At 39.4% G+C, this 22,634-nt stretch overlaps 1 protein-coding gene across 3 annotated transcripts; it reads right to left on the minus strand.

The window, feature by feature from the left end:
• Positions 1–22,622, minus strand: NIF3L1 (NGG1 interacting factor 3 like 1). Of its 3 annotated transcripts, XM_047871548.1 has the most exons (7): positions 22,562–22,622; positions 19,795–20,165; positions 18,806–18,968; positions 15,564–15,690; positions 13,536–13,674; positions 4,238–4,321; positions 1–400 (listed from the first exon to the last, which is right to left on the minus strand). In XM_047871548.1, exons 2-7 carry the CDS (start codon positions 20,147–20,149, stop codon positions 216–218), a joined length of 1,053 nt encoding a protein of 350 aa, XP_047727504.1. In that variant the 5' UTR covers positions 20,150–20,165; positions 22,562–22,622; the 3' UTR covers positions 1–215. The 3 variants fall into 3 exon arrangements, with proteins under 3 accessions (XP_047727504.1, XP_047727502.1, XP_047727505.1); XM_047871546.1 differs by lacking the exon at positions 22,562–22,622 and having other exon boundaries at positions 19,795–20,346; XM_047871549.1 differs by lacking the exons at positions 13,536–13,674; positions 22,562–22,622 and having other exon boundaries at positions 264–400; positions 19,795–20,346.
• Between the last annotated feature and the right edge of the window lie 12 nt (positions 22,623–22,634).

Here is a 22,634-nt window from a genome sequence, read left to right on the forward strand (position 1 = left end):
TTTGTTTAATACGTTTAATTGTTAAGTGTTTAATACATTATGGTTTTTACCATACAAGCTACAGACTATTTGGTGAAGCAGATTTACAAACCAGAAATAGTGTACATTCTAAGACATTCTTCCAGATGGATACTAAGTCTGCTGATTCCTGTTACGCATTCAAGTTGGGAGCAAATCAATTTGTAGACTCTGTCATCTTGTTGTCCCTGTATGCTTTAAATCACATGAAGAGGGTCCCTGTCTCTTTCCGACAGGATAATATTAATCTTATTTTCCAAGTGAGCACCCAGCATATCTCGAAGATCAGAAAGAAAACCTCGTTCAGTGTTGCTATGTTCACAGAGGATGACATTTATTCCTTGGGATGCAGCATCCAGAACATCATGATGGGACATCTCACCTGCCAACAAAGGAAAGAGCAAATACTTAAATATTAGACACAGAGTCTGTGGAATGCTGAACCATAACTGCAGAAACACCAAGAATTCATCGTGTAAAAAGCAGAACTTTACACATAAATCTAGAAAGTAATGTACAGGTTTCTTAGGTGTCTTCCAATTTAGAAAGAGATCATCCCAATGAGAATTCCAAGTTCTTCCTCCTTGGCAGACTCAGACAAGAATCTAAACTCCCATATGCAATAGCATCTAATACCGCCAGAACCAGATCTATAAGAACACCCATTCAAAATGTTTCCATAAGAAGATAAACGAGTACTGCTAAGTCAACTGGGGCTTTCAGAAAACTTCTCATCTATATCAATATCAAATAACAAAATATCTCCAGAAAATCCTAGGTATAGTTCCCAAACACTTCTTTATGCTTTGTGAACACCAAAATCTTCAGTATCGGCTCTACTCTAATGAGGATAAAACAAGCTTAAGGTTACTTCTAAATTAAAGACAAAGTAAATAAATAAATAAATAAATAAATAAATACAGGGTATTTATTTTCCTTTCACTTAGGCAAAATTCCTAGAAATTCTGAAGTTACTGGTAGAAGAGGAGCTCCTCTTTTGTAAAAAGGTTTAAAAAAACTCCAGTGTTTTGTATTTTTTGTAATGTGTATTTAGAGAAGGAGCACAAGCACATGCATGGGTGGTGCAGAGAGAATCTCAAGCAGGCTCTGTGCTGTCAGCGCAGAGCCCCACAGTACAATCTCACTGTTCATGAGATCTTGACCTGAGCCGAAATTAATAGCCAAGACGTTTAACTGACTGAGCCACCCAGGCGCCCCAATAGTTGCTTTTTCCTATTTTAGAGAGAGTGTGTGTGTACGCAAGGGAGGGGCAGGATAGGGAATCCCAAGCAGGCTCCATGCTCATTGCAGAGTCCAACAGGGCTTGATCCCATGACCCTGGGATCATGACTGAGGCAAAATCAAGAGCCAGATGTTCAACTGACTGAGCCACCCAGGTGCCCCCTCAAGTGTCTTGAATTTTTTAAAAACACTATTTGTGAATTTGAGGACTTCTGATTTTACAGCAAAAATACACAATTTAGCTTGTTCATAACAAGTCTAATTTTGAAATATGTTTAGAGCCCTGAAAACATAAAAAAATAAGGTTCTTAGGGAAAGGTTCAATCCTCCACACTTTCCTGCTCCCCAATACATGTCATTTCATATATGGGATATTTTTTATTCAATAATCTTTTAAAATATCTTAATCTGTAATAGTAAAGGTAATAGTAAATAGTAACAGTAATAGTAAAGGTAAAAATAGTAAAGGTAAATAGGAAAGTAAAAAGAAGAAAGACACTAAGGGGCCCAGTTAGAAGCCATGCTTCAGGAGAGGTAAGTCTGGTGACCTGGACAATTATAAATGCTGTGAGGAGAAGGCATGAAAGGCAGGGCGGGGACAGGGGGATCTGCAAAGACTCTGTACTAGCTGAAGGCAAAGGGAAGAAAAGCCTAGCTTAGGAGGGTAGCTGTGGGAAAGAAGCAAATGAGAATTTATATTTACAAGGAGCAAATCTGCTGGTCTTTCTTAGGATACTACCCTTAACACCCTGATACTACCATGTTACACTCAGAGTAAGGGTGATGAACATCAGGAGAGGCCTATATGCGCCTTTGACCCGGTGCTTTTCATCCCTAAAGTTATACTCAAAGCGACGCCTCACAGATCATAGACATCTAAGGTCAGCCAGATAAGAAGATACTTTCTATTTCCCCAAGTAACCAGATAGGAAGGCTATTTTAACAATTTTGAACTGCATGAATTTATCTTATACACATATTGCTTAAAAGTGTAAACAAAGAAAACTAGGGGTGCCTGGGTGGCTCAGTGAGTTGAGTGTCTCTTGATTTTGGCTCAGGTCATGATCCCAGGGTCATGGGATGGAGTCCCACATCAGGCTCCATGCAAAGTATAGAGCCTGCTTAAGATTCTCTTTCTCTTCCTCTGCCCCTCCCTCCCACTTGTGCACTCTCTAAAAACAAAGAATAAAAACAAAAACATTTTAAAAGTCTCTTTCAAGCCTATTAAAAAAAAAGAACTAGTTTTAAGAAAGTCATTATTTATAAGGAAATAATCACATCCCCCAAATTTAGAGATATACCACAAAACAAATGGCCTATACTCTTCAAAAATGTCAATGCTCTGGACAGAGCTGAGAAACTCTTCTAGATGCAGTGTGTGCTCACAGATTAGGTATCAATCAGAAAAAGATACGCAATTCTAATCATTTGGCAAAATTTAAATATAGACTACATACTAAGTAAGTGTCTTAACAATCCTAAATTCCTGTATTTGATCATTGGTCATAAAAGAAAATGTCCTTAGTTCTTAGGAGATATATGCTGATGTTTCTGGGATAAAAGGTCATGTATGAAATTTATTACAAAATGGCTTTGGGGGAAACACATAAATAGAAATATATTTATATGCACACCCATAGATATATATTTATACACATACACACACAGAATATGTATGTAACACAGAATATGCAAATGTAGCAAAATACAACCATTAGTGTACAAAGTGCCTCCAAATCTTCTGAATGATGGGCCTTGTACCTATTAGATGTTACCCTCAAGGACAGAGTATAAAGCTGAACAATTACCATCTGATAGAAATGCATACTGGAGGTTAAGGAGAAAGCAACAGGAGGGGCACCTGGGTGGCTCAGGCAGCTGAGTGTCCGACTCTTGATTTCAGCTCAGATCAGGATCCCAGGGTCTTGGAAATGAGCCCCACGTCAGGCTCTGTACTGACTGTGAAGCCTGCTTAAGATATTCTCTCTCTCTCTCCCCCTTTGCCCCTCTGCCCCTCTCCCCTGCTCATTCTCGCTCTAAAATTAAAAAATGAAGAATTAAAAAAAAAAAACGATAAAGCAATAGTAATTGGAGAGGAAGGCATGACCATCAGGGCAGGAGCCAGACAGTGTCAGAAAAAGCTTCTCAGAGGAGGTATCTTGAGCTTATCACTAGAAGTAAAGGGCAAGGAAGGCATTCTAGCCAGAGAAAACAGCAGAAGGCTGCATGAAAGAGGATGAATGTTCAGGCCTGACCAGGACATGTGAAGGAAACCACTAAAGACTTTTTAGCTAGGATAATATTATATACCATCAAATTTGTACTTTTGAAAAAAAAGTTAATTTGAAGGTTGTATGTGGAAGACTTAAGATTAAAGTATTTCATGTAGAAGATGATGCTTGAATAGAGATAAGAGGAAAGGCTCTATAAAGATTCTGGATGGGGTGCCTGTGTGGCCTAATTGGTTGAGCATCCAACTCTTGATTTCGGCTCAGGTCATTATCTCATGGTTCATGGGTTCAAAAATAAATAAACCTTAAAAAAAAGATTCTGGAGCTAGAACTGATAGGAACTAATGATTGGCTTTAGTGGCTTTAGCTAAGGTGGAAAGGTAGAAAGTGTCTGATTAACAGACATGAAATCTATGAGAATGTTTAGAAAGAACACAGGTTAAATAAATACTGAACACAAGTTTTTAAGATAATCTAACAGTAAATTGTTTAATGACTTTTTTTCCCTCTAAAAGAATATGGTTTAAATTTACTAGTAAAAAAATAAATAAATAAAAAAAATAAAAGAATACGGTCTATCTCCAATTTCAGTGCAGTTCCTATTTAGTTCAGGTTCAAACAACAGGTATTAGATCCATCTATATGCCAGGTGCTGGCTTAAAAACCTGTTTTTTTTTTTCCTTATAAAAAATAAAGCTGGGAATGATACACACAAAAAAGAAAAGGAGACCCAGAGGCTATCGTACCTGTGAGGTAAAGGTCAGCCTCTACCCCCTGCAGCACGGTGCTCCCAGAACCAGCACACAGGGCCACGACTCTGACTGGAGACTCTTCAAAATAAAGGAAACAAGAGACCAACACATTACAATTTCCCTTCATTTTAATATTATAATTTGTATCAATAATCTTTCACATAATGCAGACTCTACTCCTGGTCTCATTACCAGTAAATGAACTTTGCTTACTGAATTTAAAAAAATAATAAAACACATCTTCATATAGACAGATGATTCTTTGGTATTGCAAAAATAACCCAATGCAGGGCTATTAATTCCTTCAAACAGACATAGCTGTGCACAAGCCCACATAAGGCTGGTAAAGTGACCATCCTGGTTTTCCAGGCAACAGCGAGAGATAGGCAGGTACCAGCTCCTTCTCAGGTGAGGGACTAAAAGGGCTAGTTATAGGAATGCTACAAACTCATTTGACATGTATTTTTAAATATCATATTTAACTCAAAAGAACAACCTCTGTAGAGTTGCTGTAGAGTAAAATAACAGAAACTTTGAAGCCCAAATCCAACAAGTATTTAGCACTTAAGGCTTCTAGAATGGACACTTCATTACTGGTCATTCCATCAGTGGTATTTTGAGAGAGAGGCTGAGGGTGCCCTCTGCATGGAGAGCTCTGGGACCCCCTGGCCTATACCTATTTCAGGTACAGCTGTGCTGCCAGGGTGCCCCCTGTGCAAAGCACTCAGGTTCCCCCCCACCAGTCCATGCCTCACCTCAGCTCCACAGAGCGCACAGAGCACCCTGGAACACTTGGCTTACATCCACTTCAGCTTCAGTTATCCTGCCAAGGCATTCTCTGAGAGCCTTAGGACCACCCCAGTCCATGCCCACTTTAGCTCCAACCATCCCACTAGGGCAGCTCCAGCACAGAGTGCCCTGGGAGTCTGTCCATGCCCAACACAATTCCAGCCAACCAAAGTCACCAGGCACACAGTCTACTCAGGGATGACCATACATAAGACCATTCCTTCAAGTTGAGGAGAAGCAGCTGTTCCGCAAAATTCATAGAAGTGAACACAGAAAGTCAAGCAAAATGAGAAGACAGAAGAATATGTTCCACATGAAAGAATAAAATGAAACTTCAGAGAAAGAACTAAATGAAACAGGGAGAAGTAATACTCCAGGTAAAGAGTTTAAGGTAATGGTCATAAAGATGCTCACCAGACTGGAGAGAAGAGTGGAAGAACTCAGTGAGAACTTCAACATAGAGACAGAAATTTTTTTTTTTTTTTTTAAACCTATCAGGGTACCTGGGTAGCTCAGTTGGTTGAGCATCAACTTTGGTTCAGGTCATGATCTCGCGGTTTGTGAGTTCAAGCCCCACAATGGGCTCACTGCTTCAGTGCAGAGCCTACTTCAGATCCTGTGTCCCTCTCTCTCTGCCCATCCCCCACTTGTGCTCTCTCAAAAATAAACAAAACATTAAAAAAAAACCTACCAGAAATGGAGAATATAACTGCAATGAAAAATACATTAGAGGGAATTAACAAATGCAGAACAGATCAGTGATCTGAAAAACTGATAATGGAACACAGCCAACCTGAACAGAAAAAGAAAAAAAAAATTTAATGAGGATAGGTTAAGGGATCTCTTCAACATCAAGTGAACAATCATAGCATATATCGGTCTCAGAAGGAGAAGAAAGAAAAAGGCAGAAAATTTATTTGAAGAAATAACAGTTGGGAAGCCTGGGTGGTTCAGTCAGTTGAGCGTCCAATGTCAGCCCAGATCATGATCTCACAGTTTCTGAGTTCGAGCCCCATGTTGGCTTTGCACTGACAGCACAGAGTCAACTTTAGATTCTGTCTCCTTCCCTCCCTCTCTCTCTCTCTGCCTCTCTCCCACTCATGCTTGCTCTGTCTCAAAAATAAACATTAAAAAAAAATTTAATAAAAAATAAAAATAAAATTAAAAAAGAAAGAAAGAATAGCTGAAAACTTCCCTGACCTGGAGAAGGAAACACAGAGAGTCCAAACAAGACACACCCAAGGAGATCCACACCATGACACATAATAACTGAAATGTCCAAGACTAAAGATAAAGAGAATTTTAAAAGAAGTAACTGAGAAGCAAAAAGTTATTTATACGGAAAACTCTGGAAGGCTATCAGCTGATTTTCAGCAGAAATTTTGCAGGCCAAAAGGGAATGTATCATGATATATTCAAAATGGTAAAAGGAAAAAAACCCACCATCAAGAATAATCTACCCAGGGGGTACCTGGGTGGCTCAGTTGGCTAAGCATCCAGCTCTTGACTTCAGCTCAAGTCATGATCTCATGGTTTCATGGGTTCAAGCCCCACATTAGGCTCCATGCTGACACTGCGGAGCCTGATTGAGATTCTGTCTCCCTCTCTCTGCCCCTCCCCTGCTCATGTGCTTTCTCTCTCTCTCAAAAAAAAAAAAAAAAAAAAAAAAAAAAAAAAAATCTACCTAGCCAGATTATCATTCAGATTTGAAGGAGAGATAAAATGAGTTTCCCAGACAAGCAAAAGTTAAAGGAGTTCATCACCACTACACCAGACTTACAACAAATGTTAAAGAACTTCTTTTAAGTAGAAAAGAAAAAGCCATAATTAGGAAATAGTTATGAATAAAAAGATGTAAAATATGATGCCACACACAACATGAGGGAATAAAAAAACAAGTCCTTTTAAAAAGGTGTTCCAACTTGGGGTGCCTGGGCAGCTCAGTCAGTTGAGCATCTGACTTCAGCCCAGGTCATGGTCCCATGGTTTGTGAGTTCAAGCCCCACATCAGGGTCTCTGCTGTCAGCACAGAGCCCGCTTCAGATGCACTGTCTCCCTCTCTCTTGGCCCCTCCACTGCGTGTGCGCGCTCTCTCTCTCAAAAATAAACATTAAAAAAAAAAAAAGGTGTTCGAACTTAAGTGACCATCAATTATAGATGGCTATATATTTAGGGTCCTATAGAGAAACTTTCTGGTAACCACAAACACAAAAATCTGTAACAGATCCACAAAAACTGAAAAGAAAGCAAGCCAAGCATAACACTAAAGAAAATTACCAGTGACAAGGAAAGGGAACAAGAGAAGAAAAAAGGAACAGAAAAGAACTACATAAATAACTAGAAAACAATTAACAAAATAAAAATAAGCACATACCTATCAGTAATTACTTTAAATGTAAATGGTGTAAATGCAACAATCAAAAAATATAGGATGAAGTGAGTCTCTTGTAGGCAGCATATAGAAGGGTCTGTATTTTATCACTTCAGACCTAAAGATACATACAAACTGAAGGAAAAGGGATGGAAGAAGATTCCATGCAAATGGAAGCAAAACAAAACAAAGGTAGCAATACAAAATAGACTTTAAAACAAAGATGTAACAAGAGAGAAAGAAGGCATTACATAATGGTAATCAATGCAAAAGAGGATATAACAATTATAAATATCTCTGCACCCAACATTGGAGCACCTAAATACATAAAACAAGTATTAACAAATATAAACAGAAAGTTTGACCGTACTACCATAACAGTAGGAGACTTTAACACCTACTTATATTGATGGATAAATCATCCAGGCAGAAAATCCATAAAGAAACAGTGTCTTTGGACAACACATTAGTGTTAGCAGATATATACAGAACATTCCATCCCAAAACAACAGAATATACCTTCTTTTCAAACGTACATGGAAGATTCTCCAGGATAAAACATGTTAGGCCAAAAAAGAAGTCTCAATCGGGGCGCCTGGGTGGCTCAGTCTGTTGAGCGTCCAACTTCGGCTCGGGTCATGATCTCACGGAGTGTGAGTTCAAGCCCCGCATCGGGCTGACAGCTCGGAGCCTGGAGCCTGCTCTGGATTCTGTGTGTGTGTCTCTCTTTCTGCCCCTAACCCACTTGCATTCTGTCTCTGTCTCTCTCAAAAATAAATAAAACATTTAAAAAGAATTAAAAAAAAATAAGTCTCAATAAATTTGTGAAGACTAAAATCATATCATGCATCTTTTCCAACCACAATGGTAGGAAACTAGAAATCAATCACAAGAAAAAAACTGGAAAAAACCACAAATATGTGGGAGCTAAACAACCAATGTGTCAACAAAGAAATCAAAAAATACAGAGACAAATGAAAATGAAAACATGGTGGTCCAAAATCTTTGGGACACAGCAAAAGCAGTGAAAGGAAAATTTACAGTGATACAGGCCTACCTCAAGAAACAAGAAATATCTGAACAATCTACCCTTACATCTAACAGAATGAGAACAACAACAAAACCCAAGGTTAGTGGAAGGAAATAAACGATCAGGACAGAAATAAATGAAATACAGACTAAAACAAAAAAAAACAGAAAAGACAAGGAAACGAAGAGCTGTTTCTTTGAATAGATAAACAAAAATTGATAAACCTTTACCCAGACTTATCAAGAAAAATAGAGAGGACCCAAATTTAAAAAATCAGAAATGAATGAAGGAACAACTGACAAAACAGAAATCCAAAGAGACTACTATGAAAAATTATATGCCAACAAACTGAACAACCTAGAAGAAATAGATAAACTCTTGGAAAAACACAATCTTCCAAAATTGAATCAGGGATTAATAGAAAATCTAAACAGACTGGGGCACCGGTGTGGCTCAGTCAGTTGAGTGTCCACTTCTTGATTTCAGCTCAGGTCATGATCCCAGGGATGCGGGATCAAGTCCCATGATGGACTGAGAGTGGAACCTGCTTAAGATTCTCTCCCTTCCTCTGCCCCTCTCCCCACTGATGCACACACTCTCTCTCTAAAGTAAAAACAAATAAAATCTGAACAGACCAATTCAATGAAATTTAACGGGTAATCAAAAAACTCCCAACAAATACAAGTCTAGATATATAGATAAATTTACCAAACAAGGAAGATTTGATAGGTATTCTCCTTCAACTATTCCAAAAAATAGAAGAGGAAGGAAAGCCTCAAATACGTTCTACAAGGTCAGCATTACCCTGATACCAAAACTAGACAAAGACACTCCCAACCTACAGGCCAATATCCCTGGTGAATGATGCAAAAATCCTCAACAAAATACTAGCAAACCACATTCACCAATACATCCACCACAACCAAACTGAATTAATTCCAAGGACACAAGGATGATGCTTCAATATTCAGAATATCAATGTAAAACACATTAACAAAGGATAAAAATCATATGACCATCTCAATAGGGGCAGAACAGGATAAAATTCAACATCTGTTCATGATAAAAACCTCAAAGTGGGTTTAAAGGAAACATACCTTTAATAGGAACAAGACAAGGATGCCCACTCTTGCCACTGGAAGTCCTAGTCATAGCAATCAGACAATAAAAGGCATCCAAATTGTTAAGGAAGAAGTGAAACTCTCACTATTTGCAGACAACATAATAGTATACACAAGAAAACCCCAAGACTCCACCAAAAGTAATAATAAATGAATTCAATAATGTTGCAAAATACAAATTAATACACAGGAATGTGTTGCATTTCTATACACTAATAATGAAATAGCAGAAAGAGAAATTAAGAAAACAACTCCATTTACAACTGCACCAAAAAGAATAAAATAGGAATAAACTCAACCAATGAAGTCAATGTCCTATACTCTGAAAACTATAAAACAATGATGGAAGAAATTGAAGGTAACACAAAGAAATGCAAAGATATTCCACTATCATGGATGTGATGAATTAATATTGTGAAAATGTCCATACTACCGAAGCAATCTACAGATTCAGTGCAATCCCTATCAAAATACTAACAGTAGTTTTTACAGAACTGGAACAAATAATACTAAAATTTGTATGGCTGCACAAAAGACCCTGAACATTGAAAGCAATCTTGAGAAAGAACAAAGCAGGAGGCATCATCATACTACCCAATTTCAAGATATACTACAGGGACACCCGGGTGGCTCAGTCGGTTAAGGGTCCAACTCTTGATTTAGGCTCAGGTCATGATTACACAGTTCATGGGATTGAGCCTCACATCAAACTCTGTGCCAACAGCGCAGAGCCTGCTTGGGATTCTCTTTCTCCCTCTGCCCCCTCCCCTGCTCATTCTCTGTCTCTCTCTCTCTCCCTCAAAATAAACATACGTTAAAAACAAGATATACTACAAAGATTTAATAATCAAAAATGTATTGTGCTGGCATAAAAATAGACACATAGATCAATGGAACAGCTGAGAAATATACCCCCATTTATATGTGGTCAATTAATCTTCAACAAAGGAGGCAAGAATATCCAATGGGAAAAGTCTCTTCAACATATGGTGTTGGAACAATCCTAAAGTTTGTATGGAACCACAAAAGACCCTAATAGCCAAAGTAATGTTGAAAAAGAAAACCAAAGCAGGAGGCATCATCATCACAGACTTTAGCCTCTAGTACAAAGCTGTAATGATTAAGACAGTCTGGTATTGGCACAAAAACAGACACACAGACCAATGGAATAGAATAGAGAACCCAGAATTGGACCCACATATGGCCAACTAATCTTTGACAAAGCAGGAAAGAGTATCCAGTGGAAAAAAGACAGTCTCTTTAGCAAACGGTGATGGGAGAACTGGACAGCAACATGCAGAAGAATGAAACTGGACCACTTTCTTACATGATACACAAAAATAAACTCAAATGGACGAAAGACCTAAATATGAGACAGGATGCCATCGAAATCCTAGAGAAGAAAACAGGCAACAACCTCTTTGACTTCAGTCCCAGTAACTTCTTACTTGGTATGTCTCTGAAGGCAAGGGAAATAAAAGCAAAAATGAACAATTAGGACCTCATCAAGATAAAAAGCCTCTACACAGCAAAGGAAACAGTCAACAAAACTAAAAGGCAACCAACAGAATGAGAGAAGATATTTGAAAATAACATATCAAATAAAAGGTCAGTATCCAAAATCTATAAAGAACTTGCCAAACTCAACACCCAAAAAACAAATAATCCAGCGAAGAAACGGGCAGAAGACATGAACAGACACTTTTCCAAAGAAGATATCCAGATGGCCAACAGACACATGAAAAGATGTTCAACATCATTCATCATCAGGGAAATACAAATCAAAACCACACTGAGATACCACCTCACACCAGTCAGAGAAGCTAAAATTAATGCAGGAAACAACAGATGTTGGCGAGGATGTGGAGAAACGGGAACCCTCTCGCACTGTTGGTGGGAATGTAAACTGGTACAGCCACACTCAGGAAAACAGTGCAGAGGTTCCTCAAAAAATTAAAAATAGAATTACCCTACAACCCAGCAATAGAACCACTAGGAATTTATCCAAAGGATATAGGAGTGCTGAATCACAGGGGCATATGTACCCCAACGTTTACAGCAGCGCTATCAACAATAGCCAAATTATGGAAAGAGGCCAAATGTCCATCAAGTGATGAAAAGATAAAGAAGATGTGTTTTATATACACAATGGAATGAATACTACCTGGCAATGAGAAAGAATGAAATCTTGTCATTTGCAACAACATGGACGGAACTGGAGGGTATTATGCTAAGTGAAATAAGTCAGTCAGAGAAAGACAGATACATATGTTTTCCCTCATATGTGGAATTTGAGAAACTTAACAGAAGACCATGGGGAAGGGCAGGGGGAAAAATAGTTTCAGGCAGAGAGGGAGGCAAACCATAAGAGACACTTAAATAGAGAACATACTGAGGGTTGATGGGGAGAGGGGAAAATCGGTGATAGGCATTGAGGAGGGCACTTATTGGGATGAGCACTGGTGTTGTATGTAAGGAATGAATCATGGGAATCTACTCCCGAAGCCAAGAGCATACTGTATACGCTGTATGTTAGGTAACTTGACAATAAATTATATTTTAAAAATAAATAAATAAATAAAAGAAAAAAATAAAGTTGGTTATCAATAGAAAAAACAAACAAAGAAACAAATGGTGTTGGGTAAAGTGGACAGCTACATTCAAAAAAATGAAAATGGACAGCTTTCTTATACCATACACAAAAATAAACCCAAGACGGTTTAAAAACCTAAATATGAGCCCTGAAACCATAAAACTCCTACAAGAACACATAAGCAGTAATTTCTCTGACACCGGCCTTAGAAATACTTTTCTAGATAGGTCTCCTCAGGGAAGGTACACAAAAGCAAAAATAAGCTATTGGGACTACACCACAATAAAAAGCTTTTGAACAGCAAAGGAAACCATCAACAAAATGAGAAGGCAATTTGCTCAATGGGAAAAGATATTTGCAATGATATATCCAATGACAGGCTTACATCCAAAATATATAAAGAACTTCTACAACTCAACACTATAAAAAAACAAATAATCCAATTTAAAAATGGGCAGAAGACCTGAAAAGACATTTTTCCAAAGACATACAGATGGCCAAAAGACACATGAAGAGATGCTCAACATCGCTAATCATCAGGGAAATGCATACCAAAACCACAGTGAGAGATCACCCACACTTCTCAGACTGGCTGAAAACAAAAAGACAAGAAATACCAAGTGCTGGCAAGGATGTGGAGAAAAAGGAACCCTCATGCACTGCTAGTGGGAACATTACTAAGTGCAACCACCGTGGGAAACAGTATGGAGGTTCCTCAAAAAATTAAAAATAGGAATACATATGACCCAGTAATTCCACTACTGGATATTTACACACAGAAAATAAAAACACTAACTTGAAAAGATATATGCACCCCTATGTTTACTGCAGTATTTAAAAGCCAAAAACCAAGACTACAAGACTCGGAAACTGCAATGGATCACTTGGCACCTTGCTGTAAAATGCCATCAGTATTATAAAATAGAATACTTGCATTGTAATTGGAATAATAAAAACTTCCGGCGCCCTTCCTGGCCCATGGTAGGACTGTGCTTCATGCCCTGACTTGTGCTCAAAATGTGATTCATTCTAGACAATGATTTGAACAGAAAATGTATCATTTCTGGGTTAATGTTTAACTGATGGTCCAAGACCATCCAAAACTCCCCTTCTGCAACAGCAATCAGTGTACAATGAGTAGACTTCTCCTGCTGACTTGAAATGAACATGGAGTAGGAGTGAGACATAAATCTTCCTTGAGCCAAATGAGATGGACACCACAGCATAACCTAGCCCACCTGGATTGATAAAATAAATCAGTCAGCCCCCCGTGAACTAACATGTTTCCTGTCACATTACTACAATCCAAACCATCAACTTTTGCCCAAATACTATGTAATACTACATTATTAGTAGGTACACTGGACAAATAAATGGGTCATATTTACCTAAGGTCCTTCCTACCCCAAGAGCAAGGCGAACATGAGCTAGTTTAAGGTGCCTTTTGATTCGCTCAATCATGGTTGCCAAGGAAGCAGGCTCATCCAGTGTGCACAACCGTCCCATCCCAGTTTGCGGAAGTGGAGGCTGAAGAGAAACACAAGTTAGAAAAACTGTCCATCTCAGTCCTAGAAAACATACAGCAAATACCGAGATCAATAAAACATGCACACTGTGAGCTTACTACAGCCAGGTCCCGGTTGAAGTTCACGGATGCAAGCCTGACAAAAACATTCTCTGACTTCTAGGAGCTCAGTCTCCTGAGAGGCAAATGTTTAGATAACTAATCACAATAAAAGTGTTTAAATACAAGACAGGAACCATTTTATGGGAGCACAAAGAAATGACAAAATAAATGAGCTGGGACTTGGGGTGGGGATACTTGGAGAAAGTGGAACCAACGGTTTTGCAAAAAGTAGGCCTCCCAGACCAGAAAAAAGTAAAAAAATGTATAATAATAATAATGTGATGTCAAGTATAGTGTGGTAGGAAAGGGATAGGGTGAGATGTGGAAAGGTATGAGCTCAGAGCGGTTCCAAGAGCAGACGCTACAGCTGATGTGCAGAGCAAGGGATGGAGACAGAGGCCATGGCCAGTACACTATGAGAAAAAGCATGGACTGTCGCCCTTCCGGTGCCCACTAGGGAGACTACTCTTCTTTTGTTACCTGGGATAGGAGAGTTTCAACTACTGTGGTGACAAAGCACAACTTTTCAACTACTGTGGTGACATAGAGAAGAGAAACATTCTATAGATTTGGGGACAGAATCAGCAGGCATGGATTTATGAGAGGCAAGGGAGAGCTGTGTAAACTTGGAAAATCAGGCAGAAGATGATGCCACCAATGAAATAGAAAAAAGTAATATTCAAAAGGGAGATGTGGGAATAAGGTCAATATTTGTATATACTAAATTATATGTGGGATCCATTAAGTGGAACAGAGAGTTCCAGGAAATATGGGTTCATTTTTTTAAGTTTTTACCTTAAGAAAGCATTCTGAGCCAGAAAGTAAAGATGCAGAAATCACCATATGAATAGCTGTCAAGTTAAAGGAGCAAATAGAATGGTCCAGGCAGAGGGTATAAAAGAGATAGAACCTGTAACCGAGTCTCCAACCCTAAAAAGTACTATATGATACTGCGTTTCAACCATACTTCAATTAAAAAAACATTAAAAAAAAAAAACTACTACACTGGGGCACCTGAGTGGCTCAGCTGGTTAAGCGTTCAACTTTGGCTCAGGTCATGATCTCATGGGGGGGGTTCGAGCCCCATGGCAGGCTCTGTGCTGACAGCTCAGTGCCTGGAACCTGCTTTGGATTCTGTGTCTCCCTCTGTCTCTGCCCCTCTCCCACTCACACTCTGTCACTCTCTAAAAAAAATAAACATTTAAAAAAATACACACAAAAAAACACACAATACTACACTTCTATAACCTGAATGTGTCTGCCCCTGCACAAATTCCTATGTTGAAATGCTAACCCCCAAAGATGATGGTATTAGCAGGTGGAGCCCTTAGGGGGTACTTAAGTCATGAGAGGGGAGCCCACATGACTGGAATTAGTTTATAAAACAGATTCCAAGAGATATCCTTAGTGCTTCCCATTACGTGAGGACACAGAGGGAAGGTACCGATGATGAATCAGGAAGTGGACCCTCTCCAGATACCACTCCAAATCTGTCAGCACCATAATCTTGGGAATTCCCAGGCTCCAGAATTGTGAGACATAAATTCCTGTTGCTCATAAGCTATCCAGTCCAGGGTATTTTGTTATAACAGCCTGAATGAACTAAAACCTCTACCAACACTTTTCCATTCCTGGAATGGCTCCCTTTCTCAGTACAGTATATTTTCCAGGGTATTTTATGCCCTCAACACTACCTTGTGCTTCTTTAGGTAACAGTTGACAGTGTGTTGATATAACAACTTACAAATGAATTTGCCAAACAAAAATGCACAGTATATATTTTTATTACCTTCTCCAGTAACAGAATTTCAGTCTTCTGATAGAATTGTCTGTTCTGGGAAAGAAAAGCCATCACCTGTAACAAAGCCTCCTGACTACAATTCAGACTAATCCGTGTTTGTTCTTCATCATCAGTCCTATTAAAAAAAAAAAAAAATTACTTGCTGTTCTAGGATGAATATAAGTAAAACATATTATAAACAATCCACACTTTACAACCTCCTATAATTAAGATTAGATTTACATGAAATTTAGGGGATGCCTGGGTGACCCAGTCAGTTAAGCCTCTGACACTTGGTTTCAGTTCAGGTCATGATCTCAGTTTGTGGGTTCAAGCCCTGCATCAGGATCCTTGCTGACAGAAGTCTGTTTGGGATTCTCTCTCTCCCTCTCTCTCTGCCCCTCCCCCACTTGCACTCACTCTCAAAATAAACAAACTTAAAAAAAAAAAAGATTTACATGAAATTTAGGTTGCAATCCCAAACCATTTTCAAGAATACTTTTTTTTTTAATTTTTTTATGTTTATTTATTTCTGAGACAAAGAGAGACAAAGCATGAGCAGGGAGGGGCAGGGAGGGAGGGAGGCACAAAATCTGAAGCAGGCTTCAGGCTCTGATCTGTCAGCACAGAGCCCAACGTGGGGCTCGAACTCACAAACTGCGAGATCATGACCTGAGCCGAAGTTAGTTGCTCAACCGACTGAGCCACCCAGGTGCCCCAAGAATAGTATTTCTCAAGGGACACCTGGGTGGCTCAGTCGGTTAAGTGTCAAGATTCTTGACTTCTGCTCAGGACATGATCTTTCAGTTTGTGAGTTCCAGACCCCAGTCAGGCTCTGTGCTGACAGTGCGGAGCCTGCTTGGGATTCTCTTTGTGCCCTTCCCCTGCTCGTGTTCTCTCTCGCTCTCTCTCTCAAAATAAGTAAACTTAAAAAAATTAAATTAAATAAATTAAAATATTTTTCAAACTTCAGCATGCATCCAAATCTCCTTGTAGACTTATTAAAATAGAATGTTGAGCTCCACCCCAACTCCCCAGTTTCAGATTCAGTAGATCTAGGTGGGGTCTTAGAATTTACCTAACAAGTTCCAGGTGATGCTGATATTGCTGGTTCAGGGACCTCACTTTGAAACTACTATTCTAGAACTGTTCCTAATCCCAGGTATGCATCAGAAATCTGCTAGCTTCTTACAATGATAGCTACTGGACCCTTCTACAGATCCAGTGAAATAGAACTTCTATGAATGGGGCCAAAGCAAATCGAATTTTTTTCCCAAATGAAGGGCTTTTTATTTTTGAGACAGAGAGAAAGCACGCGCGCGCGCGCGCACACACACACACACACACACACACGCTCGGGGCAAGGGCAGAGAAAAAGGGAGATAGAGGATCCAAAGCAGGCTCCAAGCTGACAGCAGTAAGACCAATGTGGGGCTCAAAGTCACAATCCATGAGATCATGACCTGAGCCAAAGTTGGACACTCAACCGAGCCACCCGGTGCCCTCAAACTGAATTTTTTTAAGGCCCAAAGAAGTTAATTTTTCAAACCACTGAAACAAGAATCTCTTGGACAGATTTTCAGGCAAACCCCATTCTAATTACATAGCTTTAGGATGAAGCCAACATTCTGTAGGGGGTCTTGAATGACCCTGAGAAGCAATGCCCTGAAGTGTCTCCAAAAACACTGGCGTCAGAAAAGTTTTGTATTTAACCATAAACTCTAAAAATATAATCATAGAATTCTACAGCGAAAAGACACCTTAAAAGAATCCGGAAGAGTAGTTGTCAACACTGGAATCATCTGTAGAGCTTTGACAAGAAAAAGGGAAAAAGTGCCTGGACCCCAATCTAATCACAAAACCCAGATATCACCCGTAATAAGGAAAAACTAAAACCAAACTAAATGTGCATCAGTTTTAAAAAAGGGGGGAAGGCACCTAGGTGACTCGGTTGAGTGTCTGACTCTTGATTTCGGCTCAGGTCATGATCTCTCGGTTTAATGAATTAGGAGCCCCACATTGGGCTCTGCGCTGCCTCCTTGGGATTCTCTCTCCCTTTCTCTTTGCCCCTCCCCAGCTCGCACTGTCTCTGTTTCTCTCAAAATAAATAAACTTTTTAAAAAAGGAAAAAGCTCATTAGGAAGAGAAATGCTTAAAGAAAGTCCAGTAGATCCATAAGAAACACTACATAGCAGTTAAAGAGATCTTCTATACCTACATAGAAAGATCTCTAAGACCTCTTGTTCAGTAAAAGAGGCAAATGCAGCATGCCATTTAATTAAGAAAACAATAAAAAAAAAGCCCACAAAAATCTGCATTTCTCCATGTTCCTGGATGTGTTTAGAAAGATACCCACTTCTCTGAAAACAAAGGAAAAGGTAACATGAATTGAAGATACGGAATTGAGTAGAGGGAACAAGGAGGACTTTTACACTATTTGAAATTTTCATGTGTATCTTTTTAATTTCAGTACTTACACAGTATTTCAATATGGTAAAAGACATCCATAACTGGAATCTATACAAAGTCCTGGAAATAATTTTTCTTGAGGTTTTTTAAATCCCTCAACACTACTAGAAAGCATTTGCAATAATTTTATTACAAGGTATCTACACCTAAAAACCACTCACAAGAGTCCCTTTTGGTTGCAGCCTGGAACACATCTCCATCTTCTTAAAGTTATTATATTCATCTTTGTTTTTTTAAACAATTATTAAGTTCCAGCTTTGTCTAACTTGTCTCTTAACATGCTTCAAAAGATGTTCGGATAAATTAGCTTCAAAGAAAATCCACTAAAGGCACCATTTTTATATCTCTGCCCTAAATAAATGATTGGCCTTATAAGAGGCACCTGAATGTCTTCTTCCATTAAAGTGTTTGAGAATCACTGATTTGCTTGAAACTGGTAAGAGTAAACCTATGTAATCAGTGAGTCAGTAGGGTTTATCTATATACTATAAAAACCACCTTTCAACATTATCAGGGGAATTAGAAACGTTGTAAATAAAAGGCATAGTATAGTCCCTCCCACCTAGAAAATAGTAAGTGTTACTTGTCATTTTTATTGTTTCAGGAAAAAAAAACCCCATGGTTCTTCTGGAGCACCTACATGCAAATGAGAAGTATATTGCCTCGTAAACCCATCCTGGGGGGAAACAATTTGTTTCAGTTCACAATACTAGAGTTATAGAATTTATAAAGAAGATCCTTACAGATAAGTACACACAAAAAAGAAGAAAAATATATCATACCTAGTAGAAAAAGAAGTGATAGAAATATTTGCAATTTCTTTCACTGCAGAAATGACTTTGTCCAGGTGTTGGGTGGAGTTAACACTGAATTCTACTCTGTGCGTTCCCCCCGTTGGGTAGTTGGCAGCTTTGGAAGGATGTATGGGCCTGGAGGTGCAAACTCCTAGGAATAAAATTGTGTTGTTTTTTTTTTTTAATTAAAAAGATAAACTATGATGGGCAAAATTTTAAGAAATAAGCTTTTAGAAACTGATGTTTATATAATATACATATATATATATATATATATCCCTTATATATACATCCAAAAGTCCCCATAATCTAGTGATTTAGTATTGACATAAAATCAAATCTATTTTCAGAATTATTTTCCAGAAGACTGTTAAATACCACAAAAACTGGACTCATGAAGTTTTAGACGATACATAGAATTGTGACTGCTTACTAAATTTATTCAGGTAAATCATCATTCAGGTTGCAAATGCTCATAACCTACTTGACCACCTTAATTCAGATTATGTCATCATAAAAGTTTCAACCCCAAATGAGTAAATGAAAATAACTAACTAAAAATAAAGCTAAAACACATAGGCTGAATTCCGTCATTGTGCTGGGCATGAGTAAGCATTCAGTGAAAATCTGATTTCTATCTAACTGACATACAAAGAATATCCTGGAGAGATCTGAGATTTCAGAGCTCAATTTAACAAGCACTTCTTGAATTTCTGGGTGCTAGGCACTGTGTCACGAGAGTGAGGACTCACAAAGCTCAGTCCAGCAATAAAGATTTCCTATGCTCTCCTTACTAAGGATGAAAATTTAATTTCTCAAATGCAATTTAATGGCCAGATTTCACAACATTATTTTTAAATATATAAAAATAGAATGGTACCCACATCTAAAGCAGTTAAAATTCTACTAGAAAGACATTCTAAAATTTCAAAGCATTCGTAGGGAAAATATTAAACATGAAAGAAGAGGCTTCTCACCAAGCCCTTTAGCCAACCAGCTATTGACTCCCTGGGGTGCAGCATCATAGGCTGTGTGAGGAGAGTAAATACCAACTCTGTTTTCCAGAGCCTGAATCACCAGGCGCTCCTTCCATGTTTTCCAGGTTATGTGCGTCAAAGGTCGGAAAATAGGCGGATGGTAGGAGAGAATAAGATCCGACTTCTTTTGCAGCGCCTCCTCCATCACTTCCTCGGTCAAGTCATTGGTAAGGAAGAGTGTGTTTACAGTGTGTGGTGGGCTTGGTTCCACCAGTAATCCAACATTGTCCCAACTCTCAGCAAGTGAGAGGGATGCAAAGTCATTCAAGGAGGAAAGGAGAACCTTCAAATCCATGAAGGAACGGGAAGAACTGCAGATCAGGGAATGAACAAGCCGGATTGTTGAGGGAGTGAGGAGTACACGAGATAACATACAGAAATCAGGTAAAACTGGGATGCTTGGGTGGCTCAGTCAGTTGAGCGTCTGACTCTTGATTTCAGCTCAGGTCACAATCCCAGAGTTGTGGGATCGAGTTCTGCACTGAGCTCCCCACTGAGCATGAAGCCTGCTTAAGAGTCTCTCTCTCTGCCCCTCTCTCCGGCTTGCACACTAACAACAACAAAACAAAACAAAACAAAAGGGAGAGAAGAAATCAGGTAAAATTGAGTATCTGAAGTCAATACCCAGGAAATGGTACACATGTACACTTTAAGCCTGGACCTTTGAGGTAGCAAAGCATATGAGCAAAAGAACTATAGTCACATATCCCTGGGTTCAAATACTGATTCTGCCACTTACCAGCACATGATACCTTAGGTAGTCACTTAGCTTCTCTGAGGCTGTTTTCTCATTTACCAAATGGGAGCTACTATAACCAAAATCAAAGGCCATCCATAGAAGCAAATCAATTAAGATGTGTAAATCACCTAGCACAAGCCTGGTACATAGTACACATTCATCCCCACTTCCTCAGCCCCCAACACAAAGTTCTTTTTCTCCCCATCCTTGCTTCAACCACCCTCATCCCTTTTCCATTACTCTAAATACTATCTTTCCTTACAAGTTTCCTTCAACTTTTTATTTATTTTGAGAGAGTCAGAGACAGTGCAAGTGGGGGAGGGGTGGGGAGAGGAATGGTGGGGGAGAAAGAAAGAGAATATCCCATGCTGTCAGCACAGAGCCCAACTCGGGGCTCTCACAAACTGGGAGATCATGACCTGAGCTGAAATCGAGTCAGACACTAACCAGCTGAGTCACCCAGGTGCCCCATCCTTTAACTTCTTAAATAAAGCTTTTTTTTTTTTTTTTTTTTAACATTTATTTTTGAGAGAGACAGTGTGAGCAGGGGAGGGGCAGAGACAGAGAGGAAGAATCTGAAGCCAGATCTGTGCTCACAGCAGAGAGCCTGATGCAGGGCTTGAACTCAGGTATGGTGAGATCATGACCTGAGCTGAAGTTGGACACTTAACCAACTGAGCCACCCAGGTGCCTCAAATAAAGTTTTTCTTAATAAACATCTTCAGTGTCTAGCCCCTATACAAAACACTGTTAATTCCATTAAGATTCTAGGAACATTTCTGTTTTTGAAGAAAAGCATTCATTGTATGCACAATAATTAACAAGAAAAGCATGGCCAACTGTAAATTTTTATCAAATTAGTCATAACCCAGTAATTTCAAAAACAAATTCTTTCAACAAAAATATTTAACAAATTTGTTGAAAAAAACTATTTTTTTCAGCAGAAATGTTTACTAAGAGATGTGAGTACTTGTTCAGTATCTGATTTGAATGGGGCGCCCGGGGGGGGGGGGGGGGGCGGGGCTCAGTTTGTTGAGTACCCAATTCTTGATTTTGACTCAGGGCATGATCCCAGGGTCCTGCGATGAAGCCCCGTGTCAGGCCCCACGGCGCCTGCATGGAATTCTCTCTCTCCCTCTGCCCCTCTCCCCCCACGCTTTTTCTTAAAAACAAAAACAAAAACACAGAAATGATGCAGAGCCTACAAAATCCACTGGAGCCTAAGGTCTCGGAAGACCTTCTAAAGGTCCTTATACCACTTCCACTCTAGAACTTCCAAGTTCTGATACTGCCCCACTTTCCAGACTCTTCTAAATCTGGCAGGCCTTGAAAGTGAAGCCCTAGTGGGCCACCATACCACTTTTGAGTTATTTACTGCTAAATTTGAAAGAACCCTTGTAAATAACATAGAACACCCTCCATTTTTAGAAAACCGCGAAGCCTGACGCCAACAATTAACAATGGGAGGCGGCATAGCATTGTGGGTTGGAGTACCCATTCTGAAACGCAACGAACTCCCAGAACCACAGCTGTGTAACAAATGTCTCAACCTCTGCTGTCTCACCTTCTCTAGAATGAGAATAAAAGTGCCCTGCTTATAGTGTTGTCACAAGATTTAACCGTACAGCTGGGAACAATGCCTGGCCTAGAGTAAGCACTGTTTTTAAAATACATTAGTAGGGACCACTTTACAGCCTGCGAACTGCACCCTCTTACGTTACTTTATCTACCTGACATTTTAGTCCCACTTCAGACCTTTTCCAGGACAGTGACGAGAGAGACCAGGCACTGGCAGAAACTCCTGAGTTAGGACCCCTGCTCCCCTGGTGCCCTATGCTCTTATGCCACAAGCCAGTTTCCTGCCCCTGTCTCCTCCTCTGCCTCCTTTCACAGACGCAAATCTCACAACTCCCACAATTCACGCTAACCTGGGCTTGGCCAAGCGGGAATAAATAGCCCAGGACTCACCAATTCTCCTCTAGCACCACTTCCGGTCCTGCTCAGGGACTCTTGGCATTGCAAGATGGGGCGGGGGAAAGGA

The sequence above is a fragment of the Prionailurus viverrinus genome, chromosome C1, assembly GCF_022837055.1.
Source record: "Prionailurus viverrinus isolate Anna chromosome C1, UM_Priviv_1.0, whole genome shotgun sequence".
Taxonomy (NCBI): domain Eukaryota; kingdom Metazoa; phylum Chordata; class Mammalia; order Carnivora; family Felidae; genus Prionailurus; species Prionailurus viverrinus.

Bases quoted from the DNA above. Each gene is read 5' to 3' on its own strand.
- NIF3L1 (XM_047871546.1), bottom strand. From the start codon at position 20,227: ATGTTATCTCGTGTACTCCTCACTCCCTCAACAATCCGGCTTGTTCAT. The intron at 15,691-18,805 runs GTATGATATATT...TTTTTTTAATAG, and splicing joins ATCACTTCTTTTTCTACTAG to GACTGATGATGAAGAACAAA. The intron at 401-4,237 runs GTACGATAGCCT...CTTTGTTGGCAG, and splicing joins GGCTGACCTTTACCTCACAG to GTGAGATGTCCCATCATGAT.